This window comes from Lytechinus pictus, chromosome 6 (assembly GCF_037042905.1).
Source record: "Lytechinus pictus isolate F3 Inbred chromosome 6, Lp3.0, whole genome shotgun sequence".
Classification (NCBI taxonomy): Eukaryota; Metazoa; Echinodermata; class Echinoidea; order Temnopleuroida; family Toxopneustidae; genus Lytechinus; species Lytechinus pictus.
The window spans coordinates 2872239-2884388 of record NC_087250.1 but is presented as its reverse complement, the minus strand read 5'-3'; the positions used below and the strand labels follow the sequence as shown (position 1 = coordinate 2884388).

At 36.4% G+C, this 12150-nt stretch overlaps 1 protein-coding gene across 2 annotated transcripts in view; it reads left to right on the top strand.

The window, feature by feature from the left end:
• Positions 1-11795, top strand: part of LOC135154488 (fibropellin-1-like) — a 31754-nt gene extending 19959 nt beyond the window's left edge. The window contains exon 7 of one of the 2 annotated variants that reach the window (XM_064100690.1): positions 5191-11795. In XM_064100690.1, coding sequence (XP_063956760.1) covers positions 5191-5318 — 128 coding nt within the window. In that variant the 3' untranslated portion in view covers positions 5319-11795. The remainder of the gene's footprint in view (positions 1-5190) is intronic. The other variant, XM_064100692.1, reaches the window with a different exon arrangement.
• Positions 11796-12150: the final 355 nt, after the last annotated feature.

Genomic DNA, 12150 nt, shown 5'->3' with positions numbered 1-12150 from the left:
CGCAATTTGATTTTCAGCCAATGAAGCAGCCGCATTCAGGACTTGCGCTTGATATTTTGACTTGCCTTTAAACGCAACTTTTTCTGCAACAGGCCCCTGGTTAGTCCAAACTAAGATACCATAATGATATTCCAGTGGAATAAAAATGAGAATCGAGCTTAGTCTTTTCTCCAGACCCAGTTAATTAAAACTGGTGGAATAAATGTCTTTGTTTTTGTTTTAACTTATATGGCGCGTATTGAGAATATATGCGCTAAGAGTAAATTGAGAATCAAGCGTGGTCTCTTCTCCAAACCCGGTTACTTAAAACTAAAATCCTATAGAAATGCTTCATAGAGCATAAAAATGCAAAGTCTTGATTTCCAGACCCGGTTATTTTTAAAATTATAATATAAGTCCAAAGTCTTTTTTCCAGACCCGGTTATTTCAAAAATCATAATTTAAGTCCAAACTAAGATACCATAATGATATTCCAGTGGAATAAAAATGAGAATCGAGCTTAGTCTTTTCTCCAGACCCCGTTGAATAAAACTGGTGGAATAAATGTCTTTGTTGTTGTTTTAACTTATACGTCGCATATTGTAAATACATGCGCTAAGAGTAAATTGAGAATCAGACATAGTCTTTTCTCCAGACCTGGCTACTTAAAGCTAAAAATAATAAATAAAGCAACACCAAAAAAATAATTCCTAAGGCCAATCAATCCTAAAAAAGAAGCAATCAAACAAACTAAGACCCTGTATTATTAAGAAAGGTTTCGAACATTGTTTTTATTCCAGACCCGGTCATTTTTACTAAAAAAATATCAAGACCCTATCATTCATATTCATGTGGAATTATTATATTGTTGTTGTCGTCATTTATTTTGGTATGAGTATTGAGCGTATTCTTTCATCCAGACCTAAATTTTTCTTTAAAAAAAAAAAAAAAAAACACAAATAAAGAAACAAACACTTAAAATTGAAAGACCCAACCATCATTCAAACTAAGACCCTGTGATAAAACGTGGGTTTAGAGCGGTGTCTTTACGTTGGATTTATTTAATTCATCCAGTACAAGACAAAAGTTTGGGGCCACCCTCAGATTTAATAGAAAATAATGCAAGAGAGTACATTATGCATAGTAGTGTTTTGTATGATTTTTTTTATCGAATCTTGGGATTGCCCCTAACTTTTGGCCGGAACTATATATCTAATATTTAAATGAAAAACAATGGAAAATAACACAAAACCTAAAAACTACGACCAATCTTCCGAATTCAGACTCAATAAAGCGTTGTTGTTTACGTTTAACGGCGTTCATTAAAAAAATATATGCCTTCTCTGTTTATTTTATCATCAAGATGAAAGGATTGGATTAGAGCGTAGTCTCGGTTATTTTACACTTCGCCATCTCATCCCTGTACAATAACATGGGTTGTTGTTGTTTGAGCTTATACGGCGCCTATCATTCAGCAGCGAATATTTGCGGCAGCACAAATTTGCGGTCGATTTTATATGTTCTTTTTCTGTATCAATATCATTCAATTAACATTGGTAGTATAAAGAATGTAGCATTTGTAGCCCGAAACAATCTTAAAACTTAGACCCCAGCATCTTCCAAACTATAAAAACCCTGTGATAACGCATATTTAATTTGACCAGACCAGTTTAAAAAAAAAACAGAACTAAACAAACATTTAAAATTAAAACCCTCTTTCAGCCTAAGATTCTGTAAAAAAGAATGCATTTAAACACTCACTTTTTCTTCCAGGTAAAAAAATGTATAGTTAAAAAAATAAAAACTAGGAGCCCAGGGAGCATTTCATGAAAGGAGTTTTATGACGTTTTATCCGACAAGTCCCATTTTATCCGACACTTACCATGGTAGCACTGCTTCTTAGCCGATCAGATCTGGCAACTTGTCGAACATAAATGCTGATGAAATGCTCCCCCAATCATCTTATCATGTTGAACAAGCACATGAATATGATTGAGTCTTAGTTATGAAAATTTCATTTATCTTATATTTTAATATGACAAGGTCTGGAATAAAGAGAACTCTCTAAACCTTCATTTATTAAAGGTTCTTAGTTTGAAGGATAGTTGGGTCTTAGATTCCGTTGTTCTTTTTTCTGATTTTTGTTCTTTTGAAATAATTGGGTCTGGAGGAAAGAGTACGCCATTTCTCCATGTTGAAAAGACGAGAAAAGAAAAAGAAAGGGAAAAGAGAAAAAAAAGGGAAAAGAAAAAAAAGATACAGAAAAGAAATAGACAAAAGAGAGAAGAAAAAGTAACAAAAGAAAAAAAAAATAAAAAAAAAAAAAATAAAGAAAAATAAAGAAAACAGAAAAAAGGGAAACAAAAAGAAAAGAAAAGAGGAGGGAAAAAAGGAAAAGACAAAGAAAAACCAAAAGGATAAAGAAATTAAGAAAAAAAATGTAAAGGAAAAAAAAGAAAGTAAAATAGAAAAATGATGAAGAGAAAGAAGTTTTCTTCTTCACAAAGAATGCTCCAAATCAAAGCAGTGGCAAAAACAGTTTTTTTTCCGACTGATTGCCAACTCAACACTAGACAGAATAAGAGGAAGAATTTATTCAGCATTAAAAGATAGGGGTCTTTGTTACTTTATTTTTACTTTTTTAAAAATGATTTGTAATTTTGAAATAAGTGGGTCTGGAGAGAATACTACACTATGTTTCCATGTTTTTTAACATCAATACGATTGTGGGTCTTTGTCTTTTTTAATATTTTATTTTGTATTCTATGATTTTTTGTATTAAAAATCTGGGTCTGGAGGAAAGACTGCGTATATTTCCATGTTATTCAACATCAATAGGATTGTGGAATCTTTGTTTCATTATTATCTATCTCTTTTATGATTTGTTGTTTTTAAAAACTGGGTCTTGAGGAATGACTACAGTATATTTACAAGTTATTCAACATCAATGATATTGTGGGGTCTTTGTTAATATTGTTTGTTTGATTTTATTTTTATTGTTTCTTATAATTTGCTATTTTGAAATAACTGGGTCAAGAGCAAAGACTGCACCATATTTCCATGTTTCCATATTTACACGTCTGACAAAACCCAAATACACACACACACACGTTATTCAATGTTAACAAGATTGCAGGGTCTTTGTTTTGTTGTTGTTGTTATATTTTTAATGACTTTTATAACTGGGTCTGGAGTTAAGACTACACTATATTTCCATGGTATTAAACATCAATAAGATTGTGGGTCTTTGTTTTTTTAATATTTTTTTTATTTTATGATTTTTTATTCAAAATATCTGGGTCTGGAGAAAAGACTACGCTATATTTCAATGTTATTTTAACATTAATAACATATTGGGGGTCTTTGATAATTTTTGACTCTTTAAGAACTGATTTGCAATTTTGAAATAAGTGGGTCTGGGCGAAGACTACACCATATTTCCATGTTATTCAACATCAATAAGATTGTGGGTCTTTGTTTTTTAAATATTTTGTTTTGTATTTTATGATTTTTGTATTTGAAAGATCTGGGTCTGGATAAAAGACTACGCTATATTTCGACGTTATTTAACATTTATAAGATAGTGGGGGTCTTTGTTACTTTTTGACTCTTTAAGAAATGATTCTAATTTTGAAATAAGTTAGTCTGGAGTGAAGACTACGCTTTATTTCCATGTTATTCAACATCAATAAGATTGTTGGGCCTTCGTTTTATCATTATTATATATCTTTTTTAATGATTTGTTATTTTAAAATAACTGGGTCTTGAAGAAAGACTACGCTATATTTTTAAGTTATTCAACATCAATGAGATTTTGGGGTCTTTGTTAATATTGTTTTTACTGTTTTTTATGATTTGCTATTTTGAAATAACCGGGGCTGGAACAAAGACTACACCATTTTTCGATGCTAAGATTGGAGCTGTGATTTTCCTCATCTCTTTCTTTGTCATCTCCATCCTAGGTTTTACTTGCATACTAGTAGGCCTATATAACATATTTTCAGTAAAAGCCCTGGTATTTAATTGTGAGACACACCTACTCGACTTTAAATCCTAGTAGATATCCTAAAAAAGGACAAAGAAAAGAAAAAGAAAAAGAAAAAAAACAAGAAAAAAAATAAATATTTGAATTGTACTTTATTCATTTACTTTTTTTTTCAAAGAAAACAATCGTTAATATTATAATATTTATGATGGCGAAAATAGTCAAATTGACTGGTTGCGAAATAAAAAGGAGAACCCCCCCCCCCCCTGCTATTCAATGTTGAAAAGATTGCAGGGTCTGTTTTTGGTTGTTGTTTTGTTTTTTAATTGATTTTTATAACTGGGTCTGGAGGAAAGACTACGCTATATTTCCATTTAATTCAACATTAATAAGACTGTTGGATCTTTTCATTATTATTAATTATTATTTTGTATTTACTATTTAAAATATTTGGGGGTGGAGAAAAGACTACGCTATACTTCTTTGTTATTCAACATTAAGAAGTATTAATTTTGGGATCTTTGTTTGGAAGATTGTTTAAATGTTTTATATAACCGGGTTTGGAGAAAAACTTGAGACCGACTTTGCGCTATATGAACTCATTACTATAGGGTTTTAGTTTAGAACAGAATCGCCAAAAATCCCTTCAAATGTATAACATTTGTGGGTAAAGTCATTATTACATTTGTGGGCGATCAAAAATTATTACATTTGTGGGTAGAGTGCATTATTACATTTGTGGGTAAAGTGTTATTTCATTTGTTGGCGTTATTACATTCGTGGCACTAGCGTACCTACGGGGGGGGGGGGGGGCAGAGGAGGCAGTCTGCCCCCCTGACGAGCCACAACCCATGCAAAGGACGTATCCCTGCCCCCCCCCCCCACCCCCTGACGAGCTTGAAGACCCTTTTTTTTTTTTTTGCTTGTCAATGTTTTTTTCTGGTACGAAATCCTTCATTTGTGATTGAAGACCCTTTTTTTTTTTTTTTTTTTTTTTTTGCTTGTCAAATTTTTTGGCGGACGGTTTTGCCCCCCCCCCCTGTGAAAAACCCCAGGTACGCCACTGATTCGTGGGTAAAGTGTTATTACATTTGTGGGTAAAGTGTTATTACATTTGTGGGCGATTATTACATTTGTGGGTGTAACAGCCCCCCACCCCCGGGTTAACGCCATAATATTTACGATGATCGTTGCTTTTGATACTATATGTATGTGGTCTCTTGCAGACTGGGGCACGAACCAACCGGAAAATATTAATCTCAAAGGTTGCGCTCTGATTTACGTGCCTGATGGGAAGATGCATAACTACGACTGTAATCAGGCAGCAGCCGTTGTGTGTCAAGTCATCATATAGGGGTCAGAGGGGCTAGAGCCCTAAGCCCGCCAGGCACTCAGCAGCCGTTGTGTGTCAAGTCATTTTTTTTTTTTTGTAAAGCGACGCAGAACAAATTCAAAAAACCCATTAAATGCATTGAATATACCCGTCAAAATAATGAACAGCTCGGAGGCCTTTGTCGAAAATTGATTTACCGGAGCGGCAGTTCCGTCCTAACTTTCAAAGCTGCTAAAAATGGAAAATGTGTCATTTGGGCAGAGTTAGGACGAAACTACCTTCTTTATATATCCCAATATTTGATATCATTTAATTTGATGAATCAGAAGACAATAATTATTGTGATGTAATGTTAATAATGATACATCATTATCATTAATTTTCTACTGTGCCGTATTCATGGGGTAAATGTCGGTAGTGGGAGATATATTCCCCTTCAAAGGTGGAGGGGTGGCATGTACAATCAACCCCCTCCCTACCCCACCTACATGTAAACGATCTTTTTTTTTTAAGACAGAAAGGATAATTTTTTTAATCATCAAATGATAAATATTACTTTTTAATGAGTAGAATTATCTTTACCTACAATGTGCTTAAATGACCTTTTTTTTCAGATTGTGTAAGTACAGGGTTGGGCGAAGGGTTTTTTTTTTGGGGGGGGGGTTAATTCTCTGGTGGTTATGCCGTTTACTATCCCTCATTTTACTTACCTCTCAAAAAAACTGTGATAACGTATCTTCATGGCTGAGCGGGCACATTTTGTGACGTATCATCGTAGGGGGTTTATGGTAAAAACGTCTCTATCTTAAAAATACATGTTAAGTTGAAATCTTTTAAATAACATGTAATAAATCTTTTTTTTTTACTTTGTATGTTGAAGATTCTACAGATTAATTTAATCGTTTGCTATCAAAATTTTACTATTTTACTATGTAAATATGTAACGTTTTTATTGTTCTTAAATCTCAATGCATTTTACCTGCTACCAACTCTAAGTGAGTCATGTAAGATATGGCGTGTAAATGTTAAAATGTGATGAACGTGATCTGTTTTTTTTTTCTTCTTTGTTTCCGTCATGTTTTTCCTCCCTTTCTCTCCTCGCTTGTTCATTCTCTCCATTTATATCCCTACACCTTCACGACTTCCATTAACATTCGTCTAGTTTCCCTCTTTATTTTCACTCACCTACCCCTGCATTTTTCTTTTTTTCCACTGAATTTTTTTCTTCTAAGATCACATAGTTCATATAATTAGAGGTTTTTGTATACTTTGATACAATTTTACGATACTTTGTATGTCTGTAAAATTGATCCCAATTCGGCCTTTGGCTGCGATGATCTTTTAATAAACCATTTTATATATATATCTATATATCTAAAGCCCATTTCACAATTGACATATGACCAGTTTACGACCGCTTGCAACAGTTTTTTCTTGTTGTCGCACGATCGATCTTTTGGTGTCTTGCGAGCATTCGCAGTCGTTTATGACGATCGCACGAACTCGAGGTGTTCGTGACTGGTCGCATCTGAACTTTGAACATGTTCAAGTCCAAACAAGATCAAATACGATCGATTCACTCGCATCAGGTCGTGTCATCGGTCGGGCGATCATCGTGTGAGTGTTGTTCAACGTTGTACGACCTGATGCGAGAGGTGGCACAACTACACTGCAAAAATGCCAGTGTTAATTTAACACCAGCATGGTATGTATATCGGTCCACACCAGAGAGGTGTTGAAACAACACCAGTTTGGCCTTAAAAAAAGCTGACACCAATATGGCATTCAAATAACACAAATTAGTGTTAAGCCAATATCGGTTTGATTCTTAACTGGTGTTGTTTCAACACCTCTCTGGTGTGGACCGATATAGATATCAGGCTGGTGTTAAATTAACACCAGCGTTTTTGCAGTGTAAATAATCACATTAAGTCGACTGGAAGTCGTACAAACTTGCACATGTGCTAGCGACTTACAGAGACCAGTCTTGCGACTTGGTGCGATGATATATAGGCCATAAGACGGTTGCAAGACCGATCGCAACACGGCTTAGAACATTGCACTACCGTTGCATTTGCATGTATGCGACCGTTCCTCGGTGTTACAAAATAGAAGTTAATAATAAATGAAAGAAATGGCAGAAAATATAAAAAACAAATGTAACATAAACTGCACTAAATTAAAAGGGCAAGATAAGTTTATGTTTTTGTCTTTTGAAACATAAGTCAAACTTTTCCGAAATAAAACCTAGATAAAATAGGGTAAAGGGCATTCCTACCTCAACAAACAGGCCCGCATACTGAATTCGGGTTTAAATTAAACTCTTCTAAGGTTGTCGTTTAATTAAGGATAACTAATTGTTACATAAATCTGTAATGGTGCAGATTTAATTTATTAGCTCATTCAAACAACATAATATGTACATACGCGCATACATACACGCACCTAGCCCATTGCAGATTGACTGACAGCCCATTGGAATCCCCAAGCTATGGCAGCTATTACATTGCTCTGAGTTCGAATTAGTCTATACCTCGCATCAATTACACGAACACTCGCACTGGCTTCATTCAAACGTACGAGCAATCTCATTGTCTCACGTGGACTCCACGACTATGCAATCAGTCGTGCAACTAATGAGACTGATATCAAACCAATCGCAGTCTTTCGTGCAACACTCGCATGTGTATCGCACGAGCACGAGATGAATAGGAATGATTGTTGTTGCATCGTGTCGCGCGACCAAAAGTTCGCAAATGGTCGTACGTCAATTGTGAAAGGGGCTTAATGTAGCGGATTCTGAAATACACACATGCGCTTCATTTCAAATATTGGCAAGCAGCAATTCACTTATTTTCGACAAAGACATTTTGATTGCTTTTTTCCCGAAGAGCATTTTGACGATTCATTTGTTTTATTCTTGAAAACGTTCTGAGTAGCGGAGCAAAAACTGACTATGACACGATCCAAATACGAAGCGCTTGTTTCTCTATAAAATGTTATTATAATTATTTCATTTCAAGTTTGGCATAATGCGAGGAAAATTTAAAAAAGAGAGTTCTCGTTTCTACAAGCCTTGTCGGGAAAAGTTCAGATCGGCTTCAAGCATGTCAAGTCGCAGCCGGTGATAAAGTCCTTATGATTAGGAATTGAAGCTGTTGTTTCTTTTTTTATTATTACTGTAGGGAAGCTAGAAATAGACTAGAATTTCGATTTTAGTACTTTTACAACTATTGGGATCTTCGATTGATAAGATTTGATAGGTTGGAATATTTATTGGAAAGCTGAAATGATTTGTTTAAAAATTGGATCGCAACGAATCGTTGTCAAGTTGTAGATGCGCTTTTTTTAAGCCCCTTTCACAATTGACGTCCGACCAGTTTACGACCGCCTGCAACAGTTTTTATTTGTTGTTGCACGATCGATCTCTTGCGAGCACTCGCAGTCGTTTATGACGATCGCACGAACTCGAGGTGTTCGTGACTGGTCGCATCTGAACTTTGAACATGTTCAAATCCAAACAAGATCAAATACGATCGATTCACTCGCATCAGGCCGTACCCGGGGTCGTACCATCGGTCGGGCGATCATCGTGCGAGTGTTGCTCAACGTTGTACGACTTGGTGCGAGAGGTGGCACAACTAAGTAGTCGCATTTACTTGACTGGAGGTCGTGCAACACTTGCACATGTGCAAGCGACCTACATGTACAGAGACCTGTCTTGCGACTGGTTGCGATAATAATATGGGCCATAAGAATGTTGCAAGACCGCAACGGCTTACAACATTGCACTACCGTTTCATTCGCATGTATGCGACCGTTTCACTCGCAATCCCTCGTGCAACGCTCGCATGTGATCGCACGAGCACAATAAGAGCATATGCGACTTACTCGTGCAACGGGGTTTACTGGTTGTTTTTGTTGTACGACAGCTGTTGCAACTGTGAAAGCCTCTGTGCGATCTTATGAGATGACTAGCGATTGATGCCTCTTGCAGCCTGTCGCACGGCCAAAAGGTCGCAAATGGTCGTACGTCAATTGTGAAAGGGCTGTAAGCCCCTTTCACAATTGACGTACGACCTGTTTACGACCACCTGCAACAGTTTTTTCTTGTTGTTGCACGATCGATCCCTTGGTGTCTTGCGAGCACTCGCAGTCGTTGTAGACGATCGCACAAACTCGAGGTGGTCGGAGGTGATCGTGACTGGTCGCATCTGAACTTTGAACATGTTCAAAATCCAAACGCGATCAAATACGATTGATTCACTCGCAACAGGTCGTACCATCGGTCGGGTGATCATCGTGTGAGTGTTGTTCAACGTTGTACGACTTGGTGCGAGAGGTGGCACAACAAAGTATAGTCGCATTTAGTCGACTGGAGGTCGTACAACACTTGCACATGTGCTGGAGACCTACAGAGACCAGTCTTGCGACTGGGTGCGATAATATGAGACTGTTGCAAGACCAATCGAAATTACGGCTTACTACATTCCACTACCGTTGCATTCGCATGTATGCGACCGTTCAGCCCCTTTCACAATTGACGTCCGACCAGTTTACGACCGCCTGCAACAGTTTTTTCTTGTTGTTGCACGATCGATCTCTTGGTGTCTTGCGAGCACTCGCAGTCGTTGTAGACGGTCGCACGAACTCGAGGTGGTCGTGACTGGTCACATCTGAACTTTGAACATGTTCAAAATCCGAACGCGATCAAATACGATCGATTCACTCGCATCAGGCCGTACCTGGGGTCGTACCATCGGTCGGGCGATCATCGTGCGAGTGTTGTTCAACGTTGTACGACTTGGTGCGAGAGGTGGCACATCTAAGTAGTCGCATTTACTTGACTGGAGGTCTTGCAACACTTGCACATGTGCAAGCGACCTACATGTACAGAGACCTGTCTTGCGACTGTTGCGATAATAATATGAGCCATAAGACTGTTGCAAGACCGATCGCAACGGCTTACAACATTGCACTACCGTTTCATTCGCATGTATGCGACCGTTCCACTCGCAATCCCTCGTGCAACACTCGCATGTGATCGCACGAGCACAATAAGAGCATATGCGACTTACTCGTGCAACGGGGTTTACTGGTTGTTTTTGTTGTACGACAGCTGTTGCAACTGTGAAAGCCTCTGTGCGATCTTATGAGATGACTAGCGATTGATGCCTGTTGCAGCCTGTCGCACGACCAAAAGGTCGCAAATGGTCGTACGTCAATTGTGAAAGGGGCTTTAGGGGGGCAGTTTTACGGATCTATCCGAACAGTCATTGACTTACACCAGCAGTATTTCCTCTTCCCCTCCTTATCCATCTATCGTCCATTATACTTTGTGGAAGACCAATGTGATTTAGCATTTTAGCTTGTTTAATACTCATCAGTAGTTAGCTGAATTAAAGTAAGTACTTGAGCTTTTTGTTATTTGCTGAATTAGAAATTCCTTTTTGTCCTTGGAATAAATAGGCGCTTTGCATAATATCTTCACAAATTTTCATTCAATACACGCCTGAGTAGCAAAAAATAAGACAGTTGAAAAGTAATTTGTTTTCTGTGTAAATATTTCTTTGAGTAGTCTGCTTCAGTTGCAAAATAATGAAAGTATGCACTGGTCATTGTTTATTCTATGTGTATCAATAGTTAGCCCATCTAAGTTTAGTACCGAATTGTGTTCTTCTTTATTAATAAATCGGAATATCAGTTTGCCTTTCAAATAAATATGCGTTATGAATAATATCTTTACATATTTGTAAAATCGTGTGCCTGAGTAGTAACAATGGAATAGTTGACAAGGTCGTTTTTCTTGAATCCGTGTAAATATTACATGTCATATAACTATTTAATTGCAACAATATACAAATCAAATAGTGTGCTTGTATTGCAAAATAATAAAAGTGTGAAGTGCATATTATTTATTCCTTGTACATCAGTAATAATCTTTATCCTGTGTAAAGATTACTTGTCAAACAGCCTTACAATTGCAAAACTACTAGTAATTAAATCAAGTAGTGTGTTTTAATGTCAATATATTAAGAGTGTGCAGTGTTCATTATTATATGTTCATACATTTATTTACATGCCATTCCGTGAGTAGTTTGCCAATTTAAAGTTGGTAAGGGATATCAGTGTGCATTCAAATCATACACCTGATCGGGAAAAATAAGCCAATTGAAAATGATTTTTTTTATTTCGTCTGTGTAAATATTACATGTCATATACCTATACTATTGCATAAAAAATAAAATCGAATAAGTGTGCTTTCATTACAAAATAATAAAAAAAAGTGCAACGTGTATTATTTATTCCATTTACATCAGGGGGAAAGGTGTGTTTTTTTAGTTTGCGTAAATATTGCGTGTGATACAACTATACAATTGCATGAGTAATTAAATCGAGTAAATGTGCTTTCATTGCAAAATATTAAAAGTGTGCAACGTGTTATTCCGTGTACACCAGTAATCCGGTGAATTTGTTTCTGTGTAAACATTGCATGTCATTGAACTATCAAACTGCAAAGATAATTAAATCTAGTAGTGTGCTGAAATTGCAAAATAATTACATTGTGCTGTGTGCATTGCTTTTCTATGTATAATTATATACATGACATGCAACTATACAGTATAATGTTTTATAAGTCGACTTGGCAAAATAAAATATCTCGCTATGTTGACATATAACGTCTTATATCTGTTTATAAGTCGAATTGGCGAGATTACGTATCTCGCCATGTCGACATATAACTTTATATAAGTCGACTTGGTGAGATAACGTATCTCGCCATGTCGATATTATACGGTTATTATGTCGACATGGCAAGATAAAGTATCCCGTCAAGTCGATGGCACTTTAA